This window comes from Tachyglossus aculeatus, chromosome 1 (assembly GCF_015852505.1).
Source record: "Tachyglossus aculeatus isolate mTacAcu1 chromosome 1, mTacAcu1.pri, whole genome shotgun sequence".
Taxonomy (NCBI): Eukaryota; Metazoa; Chordata; class Mammalia; order Monotremata; family Tachyglossidae; genus Tachyglossus; species Tachyglossus aculeatus.
In genome coordinates this window covers 118,812,669-118,832,196 of record NC_052066.1, presented here as the reverse complement: position 1 = coordinate 118,832,196, position 19,528 = coordinate 118,812,669, and the positions used below count along the sequence as shown (strand labels likewise).

General features: G+C 42.7%; 1 protein-coding gene across 3 annotated transcripts in view; it reads left to right on the top strand.

The window, feature by feature from the left end:
* The first annotated feature begins 11,378 nt into the window (after positions 1-11,378).
* Positions 11,379-19,528, top strand: part of LPIN1 (lipin 1) — a 140,168-nt gene continuing 132,018 nt past the window's right edge. The window contains exon 1 of one of the 3 annotated variants that reach the window (XM_038767692.1): positions 11,379-11,429. In XM_038767692.1, the coding sequence (XP_038623620.1) occupies positions 11,379-11,429 (51 nt within the window). The remainder of the gene's footprint in view (positions 11,430-19,528) is intronic. The other 2 variants (XM_038767700.1, XM_038767860.1) reach the window with 2 other exon arrangements.

Sequence of the window (19,528 nt, the reverse complement as noted above, 5' to 3'; positions counted from 1 at the left end):
CACCGCTCTATGTGAATCAACTGAGAACGTGACATTTAATTGAATAGCAGCTGTCGGCTAATAAAAAAGGGACAAACGGTTGCTGCTATTACTCGACTAACAAAACGTGTGAGATGGATGAAGTTGCTGTAATTGTTTTTCATGGTTTGTGATCACACATCAGAATGCAAATTTTTCAATTTTAATAGTGTTTTAGGGCAAACACATTTTCACAGACTATTAACAGTGTCCATCAAATTATAATTCATGCTATTTTGAAATAGTGCCAAGGCTGGCTCATTACAAGCTTGCAGTATGATGGAGTTCTCTGTTGAGACTGAGGGATGAACCTTGATCTTGAGGCTTCAGACCAGGAATGTGCACAAAAGAACTGATCAGAGTAAAAGTGGGTCATGTAATACCATTCGCACACTTTCATCCCTGTCAGTCATATTCCTGTTGGGACACAGAGTGCAGAGAGTTAGTAGGTGGGCAGGAATGAAGCCCACTGTGATGTGCATGTAGAGCTTTTTTGTTTTGTTTCTAGCACACTAAATCCATTTAAGGGTGAAATGGCTGCAGGAATAGTGAAGCACAGTACTGAGGCTCTGCCATATAGGGCCAGAACCAAGCAGGTGGCTGAATGCCTTGCTAGTCATTATGGTTTTACCACCCATGTTGGTCAGGAGCAGTATGACCTAGTGGAAAGAACACAGACTTGGGGGTCAGAAGACTTGAATTCTGATCCCGGCTTTGCCATGTGCCTGCTTCTGATTCCCAGGCCTGTGTTCTCTCCACTACTCCATGCAGCGCCTGATACATCATAAGTACTTATCAAATACCATAAAAAAGTTTACATGAATGATTTATCTTTTTACTAATTGTTAACGTGGTTGTGGAAAATTGCTAAATATCTTGTTATGCATTAAAAAATCAATTCCTTAGATTTTGTATAATGGTGCCTTCAGAAATGACACTTTGACATGTAACACATTAGGTTATATAGTTTCCTGATGATTAATAATTCTCCCTAAGAGTTTCCTTTTTCAAATGCAATATTCACCACCAGGGTTTGAATATTTAAATATTCAAGATAAAATCTAACTTTTTCCTTTAGAGTCTAACTCTGTATTTCTGAGGATAATTGAATAACAATGAAGAAAAGAGGACCTTTTTCCAGGACAGGTATTTACAAAGAGGAGGAGAATCTATTCACAAATCTTTCCTTCATCTTTTTGCCTCTTAAAAGAACCTTCTTCCTTTTTCTGTTTACTTAGTCTTGATTAGGCATTTGCCAGAATTACTTTGTCTTCAAATGGATTACCAGCCACCACCTTCTATGCTAATATTTAATAGTCCCTCCTCAATCCCTTTCATATATTGTTTGAAAGTGACCCAAAGAAGGGGCTTTGCGTTCTTATTCTCATTTATAGATTTCCTTATAACCATTGGAAATGCCAGTATTCACAAATATAAGTAAAAACAAAAGTGAGCAATTTAGCATATTTAGAAATTTGGGAGTAATTCTTTATAAATAAATGTAAGCACCTAGATCACAGTGTTCTCCACCTTTGAAGGTGGTATCATTCATTCATTCAATCATTTATTGAGCGCTTATTATGTGCAGAGCACTGTACTAAGCACTTGGAAAGTACAATTTGGAAGCAGTTAGAGACCATCCCTACCCAACAGCGGGCTCATATTTAACCGCCTTCTGGACAAATACAGCATAAACCAGGAAGGTTTTATTGAATCAGTGTATTTATTGAGCATTTACTATGTTCAGAGCACTGTCCTAGGCACATGGGGGAGTACAGTACAGATGAATTGGTAAACATGTTCTCTGTCCACGAGGAACTTAGAGTCTAGAGTGTGGGAGATATTAATATTTTATTCATTCAATCGTATTTATAGAGTGCTTACTGTGTGCACAGCACTGTACTAAGCACTTGGAATATTTAGTGCTTAGAACAGTGCTTGACACATAGTAAGAATTTTACAAATACCATAATCATAATCAATAAATTATGGATATGCACATAACTATTGTAGGGCTGAGGGTGGGTTGAATACTATGTGCTTAAAGGGTATGGATTCAAGTGCCTAGGCAATGCAGAAGGGAGAGGAGTAGGGTGAAGGAGAGCTGAATTGGGAAAAACCTCTTGGAAAAGATGTGGGGCATGGCTAGGTAGAGGAGTTATGTGAAGTGCTAGTCAAGTCTTTGCCAATATTAGCTGTAGTCAGGGCTGGGACTAGAACCCACATCTCCTGGTTCTCAGAGCATTGCTCATCCCATTGGACCAAAAGAAAAGCTGGACTGGAAATAAGCACGAAGAAAACCAAACTTATGAGCCAGCCTTTACCCAGGAAGCCTATATGCACCAAGGTTGGCCTAGTGGATAAAACACGGGCCTGGCAGCCTAAGGACCTGGATTTTAATCCCTACTCCAGCACTTGCCTGCTTTGTGACTGTTGTGAGCCCCCACTTCATACCAACCAGGACCTTTCTGGACCAGGGAAGATTGGGTGACATAGTAAAGTCAATCCACACCTCTGATCACCAAGGTTACTGTGAAAAGTTTTTTACTTAGTTTTGCCAACATGCAAGGGGGTGACACACACACACTCACTCCACTCCACCAAGGGTCTATTACCAGTCTGTGGTCAAAGGAGCCCTTTCTGCCAATGCATCTTTTTTCTGCTTCCAAGTGCTGCTGCCTTCTGCTGCTTCTGAGTACTGCTCTCAGCATGCTTCCTTCTTGCTTCTCCTCTGCATGCCTCTGCTTCAGTGCTGCCTTCCATGTCTCTTCCTTCTTGTTGTTCACGTGTTCACAAAGAGTCACTAATAAGGCAGCTTGTTGTGGGCTCTCCACAGTGACCTTGATCGTGTCACTTAACTGGTCTCCCTAAAATCTCCTCTGCTCCTCTCTAGCCCCGGCCTCCTCCTGTCCCTTCTTCAACTTACCCATACTTTGCAGCAGTACCTCGAGGAGATCTCCTAACTTCTCTTAAAATCTAGGCCATCCACCTATGCATCCAACCCAGTCCCTTCACATCTTATCAAAACTCTTGCCCTCCTTGATCTTCAACTGTTCCCTTCCCAATGGCTTCTTCCCTACTGCTTTCAAACATCTCATGTCTCCCCATCCCCCAAAAACCCTGCCTGCCATGGCATACCCTGCCATGGCTCCCTCCAGTTATCGTCCCATCTCCTGCCTACCATTCCTCTACAAACTCTTTGAGCGAGTTGTCTAAACCCACTGTCTCAAGTTCCTCTTCTCCAATTCTCTCCTTGAACCCCTCCAGTCTGGCCTCTAGTCCCTTCACTCCACAAAAACTGCCCTCTCAAAGGTCACCAATGATCTTCTTCTTGCTGAATAATAATAATAATAATGGCATTTGTTAAGCGTTTACTATGTGCAAAGCACTGTTCTAAGCGCTGAGGGGGGACACAATATGATCAAGTTGTCCCACGTAGGGCTCACAATCTTAATCCCCATTTTTACAGATGAGGGAACTGAGGCTCAGAGAAGTGAAGTGACTTGCCCAAGGTCACACAGCAGACTTGTGGTGGAGCTGGGATTCGAACCCATGATGTTCTCCTCTCCTGGTTCTCCTGGTTCTCCTGGTTCTCCTCTTACCTCTCCGGTCGTTCTTTCTCAGTCTCTTTTGCAGGCTCCTCCTCCCCCTCCCATTCTCTCACTGTGGGGGTTCCCCAAGGTTCAGTGCTTGGTCCCCTTCTGTTCTCGATCTACACGCACTCCCTCAGTGACCTCATTCGCTCCCGCGGCTTCAACTATCATCTCAACGCTGATGACACCCAGATCTACATCTCTGCCCCTGCTCTCTCCCCCTCTCTCCAGGCTCGCATCTCCTCCTGCCTTCAGGACATCTCCATTTGGATGTCTGCCCGCCACCTAAAGCTCAACATGTCGAAGACTGAACTCCTTGTCTTTCCTCCCAAACCTTGCCCTCTCCCTGACTTTCCCATCTCTGTTGACGGCACTACCATCCTTCCCGTCTCACAAGCCCACAAACTTGGTGTCATCCTCGACTCCGCTCTCTCATTCACCCCTCACATCCAAGCCGTGACCAAAACCTGCCAGTCTCAGCTCCACAATATTGCCAAGATCCGCCCTTTCCTCTCCATCCCAACCGCTACCCTGCTCATTCAAGCTCTCATCCTATCCCGTCTGGACTACTGCATCAGCCTTCTCTCTGATCTCCCATCCTCGTGTCTCTCTCCACTTCAATCCATACTTCATGCTGCTGCCCGGATTATCTTTGTCCAGAAACGCTCTGGGCATATCACTCCCCTCCTCAAAAATCTCCAGTGGCTACCAATCAATCTGCGCATCAGGCAGAAACTCCTCACCCTGGGCTTCAAGGCTGTCCATCACCTCGCCCCCTCCTACCTCACCTCCCTTCTCTCCTTCTACAGCCCAGTCCGCACCCTCCGCTCCTCCACTGCTGATCTCCTCACTGTACCTCGCTCTCGCCTGTCCCGCCATCGACCCCCGGCCCACGTCATCCCCCGGGCCTGGAATGCCCTCCCTCTGCCCATCTGCCAAGCTAACGCTCTTCCTCCCTTCAAGGCCCTGCTGAGAGCTCACCTCCTCCAGGAGGCCTTCCCAGACTGAGCCCCTTCCTTCCTCTCCCCCTCGCCCCCTTCTCCATCCCCCCATTTTACCTCCCTCCCTTCCCCACAGCACCTGTATATATGTATATATGTTTGTACATATTTTTTTACTCTATTTATTTAATTTATTTGTACATATCTATTCTATTTATTTTATTTTGTTAGTATGTTTGGTCTCTGTCTCCCCCTTTTAGATTGTGAGCCCACTGTTGGGTAGGGACTGTCTCTATATGTTGCCAATTTGTACTTCCCAAGCGCTTAGTACAGTGCTCTGCACATAGTAAGCGCTCAATAAATACGATTGATGATGATGATGATGATGATGTCTGACTCCAAAGCCCGTGCTCTTTCCACTGAGGCACACTGCTTCTCTAATCCAGTGGCCTCTACTCCATCCTAATCCTCCTAGACCTCTCAGCTACCTTTGACACTGTAAATCACTCCCTTATCCAGGAAACATTATCCAAACTCGGCTTTCCTGGCATTGTCCTCTCTTGGTTCTCCTCCTATCTCTCTGGAAGCTCATTCTTGGTCCTTTTCATGAGCTCCTACTCAGCCTCTCACTCATTAACTGTAGGTGTCTCTCAAATTTCAGTTCTAGGTCCCTTTCTATTCTCCATCTACACCCACTCCCTTGGAGAACTCATTTGCTTTCATGGCTTGAATTACCACCTCTATGCAAATGATTCTTAAATCTACATCTCCAGCCCTGATCTCTCTCCTTCTCTTCAGTCTCACATTTCTTCCTGCCTTCAAGACATCTCTTCTTGGATGTGCTGCTATCACCTCAAACTTAACACGTCCAAAATAGAACTCCTTATCTTCCCACCCAAATCCTGTCCTCCCCTTGACTTTCCCATCACTGTTGACAGCACCACCATCCTTCCTGTCTCACAAGCCTGTAACCTTGGCATTATCCTCTCTCTCATTCAACCCTCAAATTCAATTTATCACTAAATTATGTCAGTTCAACCTTCACAGCATTGCTAAAATCCACCCTTTCCTCTTCATCTAAACTACCATATTATTCCAATTACTTATCCTACCCTGCCTTGACAACTGTATCAGCTTCCCTGCTGACCTTCCTGCCTCCTGTCTCTCCCCACTCCAGTCCTTTCTTCACTCCACTGCTCAGATCATTTTTCCTCAAAAATGTTCAGTCCATGTTTCTCCACTCCTCAAGAAACTCCAGTGGTTGCCCATAAACCTATGCATCAAACAGGAATTCCTTACCATCAGCTTTAAAGCACTCAATAACCCTGCCCCCTTCTACCTCACCTCACTACTCTCTTAGTACATTTCAGCTGCACACTTAGCTCCTCTAAGGCAAACCTTCTCACTGTATCTCTATCTCATCTACCTCACTGCTGACCCCTTGCCCATGACCTGCATCTCGCCTGTAATAGCCTCCTTTTTCATATCTGACAGACAATTATTCTTCTCACCTTCAGAGTCTTGTGGAAAGCACATCTCCTCCAAGAGGCTTTCCCTGACTAAGCCCTCATTTCCTCTTTTTCTACTCCCTTCTGCATCACCCTGATTTGTTTCCTTTACCCATCACCCCCACCCCTAGAGCACTTACATAATTTATATCTGTAATTTATTTATTCATATTAATGTCTGTCTCTCCCTCTAGACTGTAGGTTCATTATGGGCAGGGAATGTGTCTGTTACTTGGTTATACTGTACTCTTCCAAGTGCCCTGCACATATTAGCTGCTCAATAAATAAGATTGATTTAATGATTAACTTCTCTCTGCCTCAGCTTCCTCAAGTACAAAATGGTGATTAAATACCTGTTCTCCCTCCTACCTAGACTGTGAGCCTCCAGTCTGTTTAACTTGTATCTACCCCAGTCTTTGAACAGTGACTGACACAAGGGATACCATAACAAACAAACAAAAAAACCACAGAACAAAATGTTCTTCCCAACCTTTGGTTCCTAGGCAGTAAGCCATTCAACTTAATGTGGAGCTTGATGCTACATTCCCTCTCCCTGAACCTTTTACCAAAGACCCATCCAGCTTCTTGAAGTAGTTGTAGTACATCACCTATGAACCATATATCTCATCAAATGGCAGGACAAGATAACCCACAATGATGCCCTGGAGGGCAATCAGTTTGCTGACTTGAAGTAGAAGATAAATCGGTTAGCCTGCTTCAGAGCTTGAAGGTCAAATGAAAAGAATGCTTGTTAAGAAAAAGAGTTTCCTTATACTTTATATTTTCAGGGAATTATTTGCAGAGGGAGTTAAGGTTCCTCGCCTTCCAGTCTAAATCACTCAATTCTTTCAATAATAATAATGGTAGCATTTATTATTTCAACCCACTCCATGGGAGATTTGGACTGCTATTATTATTATTATTGTCATCATCATCATCATATTTAAGTGCTGACTACATGTCAAAGACCATCCTAATTGCTGGGGTAAATGCAAGTTAATTAGGTCGGACACAGTAGGAGAGGAACCCTGAAATTTATGGGAGTTTGCTTTGTTCTGAAGCCTATCTCCCTAGAATTGATGCCCATAATTATCTCTTACTGTAATAAGATTTTACAAAAATTATATTTTTGTCCTTTATAGATCTCTTGGGGATTTCCTTTCAGGTTTATTTTAGTCTGGGAATGAATGGGCAATTACTTTTTTCACTGTGGTAATGATAATAGCAATAATTGTGGTATTTGTTAAAGCATTTACGATGTCAAGCACTGTTCAAAACACCACAGAACATGCAAAATAATCAGGTCAGACAGAGTTAACAGTATAAGTAGGAAGGAGAACGGATATCCCCATTTTGCAGCTAAGGTAACTAAGGCACAGAGAAGTTAAGTGACTTGCCCAAGGTCATATAGCCTACACATGGCAGAGACAGAATTAGAGCCCAGATCCTCTGATTCCCAGGCCAATGTTCTTTCCAGTAGTCCTCACTGCCCTCAAAGGAAGCAAAGTGGACAATTAAGTTGAACAAACTTTGATACATCTGGATATCTTCCCAGAGAAATTCTTGGAGACAGATGGAATGAAGTGACTGGATAAATGCCACGTCTAGCTTTCCAGCCTGGAAGCTGTATAAGGCGACTCTCTGACATGCTCTTCATGCCTCTAACAATGTGGTACAAAACTCAAAGGCAATGAAGTCAGATATGTTATGACTGTGATTTTCGGAGTTCTTTGATATCCCACATATTACTCAAATCTTCAGATCTCTTAAACCTTAAATCTGAGAGCAGTGCTCCTGAATCTATTGTTAAAATTGCAGATGTTGTGAAAAAGATAACCTTTGCCATCAGCTGGGGTGCACTGATGGTAATAATAATGATGGCATTTGCTGATGAAATTTGTTGTTGAAATTTACACTGGTGTTATGTCTTAGCTGAATTCCCTTTTCCTTCTCAAATCTATCTCTGAGAGACAATTTACCAGAGTGTGAAGATTCAAGGCTTTCTGACAAGGGACAATATTTAGTTTCTTTTCTATTTAAACTTCATTTCTAATCCAGGCACAGCAGCTGCAAACCGTTGGCTGAGTTTCTAACCGTCTGCATGAGTGTCAAATCAATGTAGCCATTGTATTCAGAGAATGAAGTTGCCAAGAATATGATTTTATTGCAACACACTTAAATTCCACAGTTGATTTCAATATAACTAGACATATCTTGAAGTGTTTCACAACGTTGTGTTCAGTTAGAACTGTTTATTAGCTCTGTTGCTAGAATTCTCTAGCTAAGAATCAAACGATCAATGTTAAGCACTTCACATGCGCAGAGTACAATATATAAGTGCTTGGAAGAGTACAATTTAACAAGGTTGGTAGACAGGTTGGTAGGTACTTTTGAAATACCCTCTGCATTGTTTCTTGCAATGATCTGCGCTTCCCTTGGAAAATATACCCAAAGTTTCTCTCTCAGTCACTGCCTGGGATACTAGGAGCTAGATGTTTTTTTTATTTAAAAAAAATTATGGAAAACTCTATCCACTTACCTGTCTCTTGACTTGTACATTATGCACAGTATTTAGGCACCTCAACATGAGCACTTGGTTAATAAGATCAACGAAGAAAAGTAACTCATGAAAGAGTCTTTGCTTATAATTTGGGACTATCCTAGGAGTACATTTTCCATGCCAGAATAATTGTTTAGTGTTGATTGGTATGCCAATGTTAAGATACGAGTCTTACATTCTTGTCTTGACTATCCCAATGTCAGTATTCACCAGGAGCTTTGTGAAGAAGGATTTATATTTGTATTTGTCTTCAGCCCACCCCCACCCCTCCAGTACTTTCTCTGATCAAGTTGGAGATAATTTGCTGCCAAGTCCCAGCCAAGCATTGATTCGAAGAAGTGTAGGCAGTCAATTACTGATCAGGTTTCCTTTCTTTAAAGGAAAGGATCTGAATTGTAATTTGGGTGTGGTGTTTGCTGCCACAGTAGTGGAGTATCAATCAACTTAATTGTATTGTATTCTCCCAAACTCTTAGTACAGTACTTAGTATTCTGCACACAGAAACCACTCTGTAAATACCACTAATTAATTCACTGATTGCTAGTTTACCTGTTGTATTTGCTGTTTATACAAGGGGAGTTACTTCAAGCCTTTAGAGAGGAAATCATTTCCTCCGGGCTGGTGGAGACCTTGGGAAGTTTCTTTTTCTTTGGGATGAAAGTGTATAAATGGTAAATGGTATTATTGTTCTCTTTATTTTTATTGAGGGCTTTTATTCCATTATGATTAGTAATATAGTACTTTGAGTGCTATAGTTCTTTCTTTTGAAGAAGGATTAGCTCCAGGATATTTCTCCATTAGTGTTCATTATTCATCCACTAAATTTGCACTATATGTAGGGATGAAGGAAGTGATTCTTCTCTAAACTAGAAATGAAGATAATGTCTGAAATGTAGAAATTAGTCGGGATAAAGATGACACAGCACTAGTATCTGGTAAAGGAATCAATCAATCAGTCAATGGTATTTATTGTGCATTTACTGTGCACAGAGTTCCATACTAGAAGCAGCGTGGCTCAGTGGAAAGAGCATGGGCTTTGGAGTCAGAGGTCATGGGTTCAAATCCCGGCTCCTCCAGTTGTCAGCTGTGTGACTTTGGCAAGTCACTTAACTTCTCTGTGCCTCAGTTACCTCATCTGTAAAATGGGGATTAAAACTGTGAGCCCCCGGTGGGACAATCTGATCGCCTTGTAACTTGTCTAGCACTTAGAACAGTGCTTTGCACATAGTAAGCGCTTAATAAACGCCATTATTATTATTATACTAAGCACTTAGAAGAGTACAATGCAATGGAGTTGGTAGATGCTATCTCTGCCCACAAGAAGCTTACAGATTTGAGGGAGAGGGAGCGTAAAGGTGGCCAATTAGACATGCTGATTTAATTCATTCGATGCTAATCATTGAGAGCCTACTGTGAACAGATCACTGGACTAGACGCTGTAAAAGAGTACAGTAAAAGATAAAAGTAAACCTGTTCCTTTTCTTCAGGCCATCACAATCTAGAAGTAGGTTGAGGGCATATGAGGAGAGATTGAAGGTTGAATAGATGAGTACGCAACAACTCCTCATGAGAGTCTGAAGGACCTGAGTTCTGATACCCATTCTGCTATATGCCTGCTGTGTGACCTTGGGCAAGTCACTTAGCTTCTCTGTGCCTCAGTTCCCTCATCTGTAAAATGGGGATTAAGACTGCGAGCCCCATGTGGGGCATGGGGTTTAGTACAGTGCCTAGCACATAGTAAGCACTTAACAAATTCCATAACAAATACCATATGGACCATGTCCAACCTGATTAGCTTGCATTTACCCCAGCTTTTAGTACAGTGCCTGGCTCATAGTGAGTGATTAACCAATACCATAGATTTTTATTATCAATCATAATAATAACAAAAAACACAAGAGCAACATTAAACAGGAAAAGGATTGCAGAACACAATGTGGCAAAAAGATCCAGTTAGAGTTTCCTTTACAGCACTGGCGGGACTGCCCAGAGTCCAGTGGCCAAAACATGCACAGCTGCAGCCTTTTGAACATTTGAAGATTTGAAAAACTGGTGTAAACTGTAGTCTGTAAGCTCCTTGTGGTCAGGGAACCTAGCTGCCAACTCTGTTATATTGCACTGTCCGAAGCACTTAGTACAGAGCTCTGCACACAGTAAACACTCACTAAATACGATTGATTGACTTATTGATTCGGTCTTCTCCTCCTGCCCTCTAAGCACCCATGTGGGTGGGCAGGGAGTATGAAGACAAGGTCGGAGGTGGGGCACCATGCAGCATTCCTTGGTTCATGGTGTTCCTGGGCCACAAAGCAAGCATTCAACTAAAGCACCACATTTGAGAAAAAGTGTGGCTTAATGAGTAGAACCGATAGAAACAGAAAATATTCAAGAAAGTGATAAAAGGTGAATTAGTTTAGAACCAGAAATTCACCCCACAGCGTGGCTCAGTGGGCCTGGGAGTCAGAAGGACCTGGGTTCTAATCCCGACTCCACCATATGTCTGCTGTTTGACCTCGAGCAAGTCACTACACTTCTCTGGGCCTCAGTTAACTCATCTGTAAAATGGCGACCAAGATTGGGAGCCCCATGTGCAAGAGGGACTGTGTCCAACCTGATTAACTCAAAATCTACCTCATTTCTCAAAACAGTGCTTGGCACATAGTAAGCACTTAACCAGTACCATTATTATTATTTGATTGGATGTGTGAAATCACATAAATAATCATTTTATTTCCCCTTGCATGTATTTTAGATTCCAATGATGAGAGACCCTGGCTGGATTCGAAATGTATGGTCTTCGAACCTAAATGTGAGTAAAATTTAATTCACTGCAAATGTTACTGTTTAAGCTGCCAGATGTAGAATAAACCATTTGATGTTTCACTTGGCATCAAATAGCATAATAAAAAGCCTAGTAATACCAGTTTGCTACTTCGCATTCTAAATGAATTTTAAGATGTGACAGAAATAGTGATAATAATTCATTTAGTAGTATTCACTAAACACCTGCTGGGTGCAGAGTCAGCTACTATATTTAGAGTAGGAGGGATTCCCTGCAGTTTGAAGTTGATGTTGCCAAGTGTGAGTACTTTCTGTTGATAAATCTGAGTCCTAAGAAATAGGACAATGGGCCTTTCAATCGATCAATAATATTTATTGAGCACCTATTGTGTGCAGAGCACTGAACTCAGCATTTGGGAGAATACAAAACAGTTGGTAGACTTGATCCCTGCCCTCAAAGAATTTACAATCTTGTTGTGGAAACAGACTTTAAAAATAAATTACAAATAGAGGAAACAGCAGAGTTATCAGGATACGGAATGTGTCTACCAGATCTGTTATATTGTACTCTTTCAAGTGCTTACTACAGGGCTCTGCACACAGTAAATGCTCAATAACTAGATTAAGGATATATACTTAACTCAAATTGATTGATGAAGGACATGTACATAAGTGTTATGGGTGCAGCAGTGGGGTGAATTTCTGGTTCTAAACTATTTCAACTTTTATCACTTTCTGAATATTTTGTTTCTATCTGTGTACCATAAAATCAGATGCAATTACATTTTTAAAAACTGGAAGAACATTCATTCATTCATTCAATCGTATTTATTGAGTGCTTACTGTGTGCAGAGCACTGTACTAAGCGCTTGGGAAGTACAAGTTGGCAACATATAGAGGCGGTCCCTTCCCAGCAACGGGCTCACAGTCTAGAAGGGGGTGATAGACAACAAAACAAAGCATGTGGACAGCTGTCAAGTCATCAAAATAAATAGAAGTTAAGCTAGATGCACATCATTAACAAGATAAATAGAATAGTAAATATGTACAATTAAAATAAATAGAGCAACAAATCTGTACAAGCATATATACAGGTGCTGTGGGGAGGGGAAGGAGGTAGGGCGGGGGGGATGGGGAGGAGGAGAGGAAAAATCAGTTTTCTCACTTCTGGGCCATGGTAGGAACTCCCTGAGGGCAGGGATCTTATCTATCTATGGTACTCTCCTAAGTGCCTACTATAGTGTTCTGCACACAGTAGCCCTTAACCAACTCTGAAATTCCTCTGTCTGACCACAAACTCCTCACCTGCCTTCTCTCCCACACACCTCCTCCCTGAAAATATGTGCTGTTCCCACAGAGACCTCCCATCATTTGAACCCATCCAATTTTCTAAATTCAGCATGCCCCATTTAGCCTCCACATACAACTTCCTTCTCTTGATGACCAAATTGATGCACTCAACACCATCCTCTCTACTGAACTCAACTCTCTCTCTCTCCTCTCCTTTCTTTGAACTTGTACCACTAACCCATAGCCCTGGATCACCTCCACAGTTTGCCTCCTTTGCTCGTGTGCACAAGCCTCAGAGTGCTGCTGGCAGAAATCTAGATATCAGGCTGATTTCATCCACTTCAATTTATGTTTGCATGCTTTAACTAAACTCCCTCCTCAGCCCCAAAAAATTATTTCTCCATCCTTTTTGCCACTCATACCCATTGCCCCCTCGCCAGTTATTCCAGAGATTTAACTCCCACTTCTAGCCCCATTTCCCCATCTCTCCCATCCCTTGTCCTAATGACCTGGTGACCTATTTTATTGAGAAAATTAACATTTTTAGGTGTGTTGTCCCTAAAATCTCCTTTGCTCTTCCCCAGTCCCTCTCTCCTCCTGCTCCTTCTTCAACTCTCCTGTGTTTTCCAGCAGGACTTTAGAGATGTCCTGCCTTCTCTCAAAATCCACTCCCTCCACCTGCACATCCAATCCTATTCCTTTTCACCTTATCAAAGCACTTGCTCCCTCTCTTCTTCCCTTTCTAACTGACATTTTCAACTGTTCTCCCTCCAGTGGATTCTTCCCCACTGATTTCAAACATTCCCATGTGTCCCCTATCCTAAAAACCTTCTCTTGACCCCAACACCTCCTCCATATATCACCCCATATCCCTCCTACCATTTCTTTCCAGACTCCTTGAGCGAGTTGTCTACACCCACTGTTTCAAGTTCCTCTCCTCCAGTTTGCTCTTAGACCACCTCCAATCTGATTTTCATCCCCTTCACTCCATAGAAACCACACTCTCTAAAGTCAACAATGATCTGCTTCTTGCCAAATCCAAATGGCCTCTACTCCATCCTAATCCTCCTCAGGCTGCAGCTACCTTCAACACTGTCGACCACTGTTTCCTCAAAAATCTCCAGTGGCTACCAATCAATCTGCGCATCAGGCAGAAACTCCTCACCCTCGGCCATAAGGCTCTCCATCACCTCGCCCCCTCCTACCTCACCTCCCTTCTCTCCTTCTACAGCCCACCCCGCACCCTCCGCTCCTCTGCCTCTAATCTCCTCACCGTACCTTGTTCTCGCCTGTCCCGCCATCGACCCCCGGCCCACGTCATCCCCCGGACCTGGAATGCCCTCCCTCTGCCCATCCTCCAAGCTAGCTCTCTTCCTCCCTTCAAGGCCCTACTGAGAGCTCACCTTCTCCAGGAGGCCTTCCCAGACTGAGCCCCTTCCTTCCTCTCCCCCTCATCCCCCTCTCCATCCCCCCCATCTTACCTCCTTCCCTTCCCCACAGCACCTGTATATATGTATATGTGTTTGTACATATTTGTTACTCTATTTATTTATTTATTTTACTTGTACATATCTATTCTATTTATTTTATTTTGTTAGTGTGTTTGGTTTTGATCTCTGTCTCCCCCTTTTAGACTGTGAGCCCACTGTTGGGTAGGGACTGTCTCTATATGTTGCCAACTTGTACTTCCCAAGCCCTTAGTACAGTGCTCTGCACACAGTAAGCGCTCAATAAATATGACTGATGATGATGATGATGATATCTATAATTCTACTTATATTGATGGCCGTTTACTTGTTTTGATGTGTATATATCTATAATTCTATTTACTTATATTGATGCATGTTTACTTGTTTTGATGGCTGTCTTCCCTCTTCTAAAATGTAAGCCCAGCATGTGCAGGGATTGTCTCTGTTTATTGCTGAATTGTACTTTCCAGGCTCTTAGTACAGTGCTCTGCACACAGTAAGTGCTCAATAAACACGATTGAATGAATGAATGAATAAATGCCTCCCACCCCTTGACTGTGGGTATCCCTTAAATTTCAGTTCTGGGTCCCCTTCTGTTATCCATCTTCTCCCACTCCCTTGGAGAACTCATTCACTCCCATGGCTTCAACTACCACCTCTATGCAAATGATACCCAAATCTACATCTCCAGCCCTGATCTCTCTCCCTTTCTGCAGTCTCACATTTTCTCCTGCCCTCATGATATCTCTACTTGAATGTCCAGCCATCAATTCAAACTTAACATATCTAAAACAGAACTTCATATCTACCTATCCAAACCATGTTCTCCCAGTGACTTTCCCATCACTGTAGATAGCACTACCATCTTTCCTGTTTCACAAGCCCATAACCTTGGTGTTATCCTTGTCTCATCTCTCTCATTCAGCACATATACTTAATTCATCACTACATCCTGTCGGTTTGACCATCACAACAACACTAAAATCCTCCCTTTCCTCTACATTCAGTCACTTACCCTATCCTGCCCTGATTATTATATCAGCCTTTTTGCTGACCTCCTAGCCTCCTAATTTGCCCCACTCTAGTCCATAGTTCATTCTGCTGCCTGGATCATTTTTTCTACAGAAACGTTCAGGCCATGTTTCCCCTCCTCCTCAAGTTCTAATCCAGGCTCCACCACTTGTCTGCTGTGTGACTTTGGACAGGTCATTTACTCCTCTGTGTCTCATTCCCTTCATCTACAAAATGGGAATTCAATACCTGTTCTCCCTCTTACATATATTGGGAGCCCCATGTGAGACATGATTATCTTGTATCTACCCCAGTGCTTAGTACAGTGCTTGATAAGGGCCTATCAGATATTATTATTATTATTAACATCATCAGCTATCATTATTAAAAGGGATCTGTGTTTGTGTCTTTCTTTACATTTAGAAATTAAATGAAAAAACAAAGCGGATAAATTCAGAATCTTTTTTGGACAGTTGCAGATTTATTCATCACAACAGTTTTGCTAAACACAGTTTGGGTAAAGTTTACACTGGATCAGCTTTTGTTCAGCTTTTATGTAGGACTTCTGTAGAGAGCTGTTTGCTTAAGTTCTCAGTGTATTTCCCATTTTGGCTGTGATCAATGTCATATCTATTGAGCATTTAATGTGTGCAGAGCGCTGTACTAGCGCATGGGAAAGTACAACATAAAAGAGTTGGGAGACATGTTCCCTTCCCACAAGGAGTTTGCAGCCTAGAGGAGTGAATGAAACTTGTAACAAAACCCCATCCATGGCAAATAATTCAGCATGGCAGTTACCTATTCCAAGCTCCTTTTCCAGCTTCCAACTTCAGCCCCTGTTCTGGTCCCACCCACAATCTTGGCTCTGCGTTGCAACCTGGATTTGGCCTCACTCAAGCTTCCCTGTGTGTTACCCATGCACGTTTAAACATTTTCAGGAAATGAAAGGGACAGTGTGAAGATAGTCTCTCTCATCTAATAACAATAATAATAATAATAATAATGGCATTTGTTAAGCGCTTACTATGTGCAAAGCACTGTTCTAAGCGCTGGGGGGGATACAATGTGATCAAGTTGTCCCACGTGGGGCTCACAGTCTTAATCCCCATTTTTACAGATGAGGTAACAGGCTCAGAGAAGTTAAGTGACTTGCCCAAAGTCACACAGCAGACTTGTGGTGGAGCTGGGATTCGAACCCCTGACCTCTGACTCCAAAGCCCAGGCTCTTTCCACTAAGCCACGCTGCTTCTCATACCCTTATCTCATATCTCATACCATATCTACTGCCCTTTATACCCTTTCCTCTCCGTCTTGACTCCAGATCCTAGACTGCAGGCTAAAGGTGCCAGTTTTCCATTGTGAAAGTCCAGACCATTGGCTGCAGACTTGGCTTCGCCCTCTCTTGGTTTCCACAGAGGGGTAAGCATCCCGACAGACCTTTCTGCAGGGCAAGGGTCCTGACAGATGTTCCTGCAAAATGAGGAGGAGGTAATAAAATATGGTATAATCCTGCATTTAGAAGCTGGTTAACAATCCTTTCTTTAGTTGCCTCCAAAAGGACTTTGCAGTAACTGTGTGGGTCTTATCAGTAAGTGCCTGTCCTATTGTTTCAATAAACAGGAACAGGAAAGGCAGTTTAAGGTAATCCTAGGGCTTATCTGATCTCTTCTGGTTCTTATGCTTGACAGATAAGATTGGTCTCATGACTATGCATTAGTTTTTTTAATTTTCCTCATTAATGTGCTTTGCCTTAACTTTCTGTTAAATGTAGCTGCCACCTATTAAGCACAAACCTGTGCTGATTTGTTCTGTGATGTAACACCCTGTTATACAGATCTTTTGTGAGTCTAGAATTGTAATGAGCAATATTAACAATAAATCTTTTATTGTAGTAGCCTCTGAAACTTAGATTGTAAATTTCTCCACCCTATTCCCTTTCACCTCTTAAAAGTACTTGCTTCCATTCTCCTTCCCTCCTTTACTGTTATGATCAATGGCTCAGTCACTCTCTGATGGTTTTTCATTCATTCAATTATATTTATTGAGAGTCTGTGCAGAGCATCATACTAAGTGCCTGGGAGGGTACAGTACAACAGAGTTAGCAGAAACATTCACTGGTCATAATGAATAAATGTTCTCTGCTCAGACGAATAAACAATATATAGCATATAAAGATATGTACATAAGTGCTGTGGGGTTGGGGCTGTGATGAATATCAAATTCCGAAAGTCACAGATCGCAGTGCATAGATGACTCAGAAAGGAGAGCAAGCTGGGGGCTTAATTCAGGAAGGCCTCTTGGAAAAGGTCTGGCCTTAATAAAGCTTTGAAGGTGGAAAGAGCGGTGGTCTGGTGTATATGGAGGGGCATGACGTTCCAGACTAGGGGGAGAATGTGGCAAAAGGGTCACCAGCAAGATAGATTAGATCAGTGTACAATGAGTAAATTGGTGCTAGAGGAGCAGAGTATATGGGCTGGGCTGTAGTAGATTGGTAAAATAGGATGGGGCAAGCTGATTGAGTGCTTTAAAGGCAGTGGTAAGGAGTTTGTCTTTGATGTGAAGGTGGATAGGCAGCCAATGGAGGTTCTTGAGGAGTGGGGAGACGACTGAATGTTTTTGTTTATAAATTATGCACATGCAGCAGGATGAAGTATGGATTGGAGTTGGTAAAGTGGGGAGAGACAGGAGGCTGGGAGGTCAGCGAGGATGCAGTAGTCAAGGCAGGGTAAGATAAGTATTTGGGTCAGCATGGCAATAGTTTGAAAGGAGAGGAAAGGGTGGATTTTAACAAAGTTGTGAAGGTAGAACCGACAGATTGAATATGTGGGTGGAATAAAAGAGATGAGTTGAGGATTAAACCAGGTTTAAGGCCTTGTGAGATAGGGAGGACAGTGGTATTGTCTACAGTGATGGCAAAGACATGGGAGGACAGGGTTTGGGTGGGAAGATGAGGAGTTCAGTTTTTAACATGTTTAATTTGAGGTGTCAAAAGAACAACCACATAGGTATGTGTTGAAGGCAGGAGGAAATGTGAGATTGCAGGGAAAGAGAGAGGTCAGGGCTGGAGATGTAGATTTGGGGATCATATACAGGAAGATAGTAATTGAAACCATGGGAGTGAAAAAGTTCTCCAAGGGAGTGTATGTAGAGGGAGAATAGGAGGGGACCTAGACCTGAGTCTTGAAGGACTCCGCAAAGGGTGGGAGGCAGAGGAGGAGCAAGCAAAGGAGACTATTAAGGACCTATCAGAAGGACAAGGAGAAAAATCAAGAGAGGACAGTGTCAGTGAATCCAAGGTTGGACAATGTTTCAAGGAGAAGAGGGTGATCTACTGTGTCAAAGGTGGCTGACAGGTTTGGCGAGAAGAAGGACATTGGTTACCTTAGAGAGGGCTGTTTCTGTGAAGCCAAGGGGGAGGAAGCCACATTGGAGGGGATCTAGGAGAGAATTGAAGAATAGGAAGTGGAGACAGTGGGTGTAAACACCTCTCTCAAGAAGTTTGGGGAGAAACTGTAGGAGGGAGATGGGGCAATAACTGGAGGTAGTCGAGGGATCTAAGGAGGGTGTTTTTATGATGGGGATATATTAACATGGTTGAAAGCAGTGGGGAAGAAACTGTTGGAAGTGAATAGTTGAAGAAATCAGTCAAGAAGTGGGGAAGGGAAGGGTGAGTTTGAAATGATATGGAGGAATGGGGTCAGAAGCATAGGTGGAGGGAGAGATGAAGGGAGATATTTCATCTTGAGTTACTGCAGTGAATATAGGGAGAGTTGAAGAGGGTGGTGTCTTCCCTATTCTAAAAAAAGCCTTCTCTGGATCCCTCAGCTTTCTTCAGATTAATCTCATATCCATGCTCCCATTCTTCTCTAAATTTCTGCAACTGGTTGCATACTTCCTTAATTTTTGCATATCCCTATTTCCTCTATTTTCTCTCCACCATCTCTCCTCTTAATCCACTACAACAAGATTTCACTCCTTTCACTCCTTTGAGACCACATTCTCCAAGGTTGCCAGTGATTTCTTCCTAACCAAATCCAATGGGCTTTACTCTGTCTTACTACTTCCTGACCTATTGCTTACCTTTGATCCCATGAACCATTTCTTCCTCCTGGAAACACTATAAGATCTCACATACATGGACAAGGTTGGTCCCGGTTCTCCTAAATCTCTATTCTCTTAGGACGCCCATTCATTCACAATGCTTCTAAACTGCCGATAAGTGCATTGCTCCCAAATAACAATGATAATAATAGATATGGCATTTATTAAGCGCTTACTATGTGCCAGGCACTGTACTAAGTGCTGGGGTAGATACAAGCAAATTGGGTTGGACGCAGTCCCTGTCCCGCATGGGGCT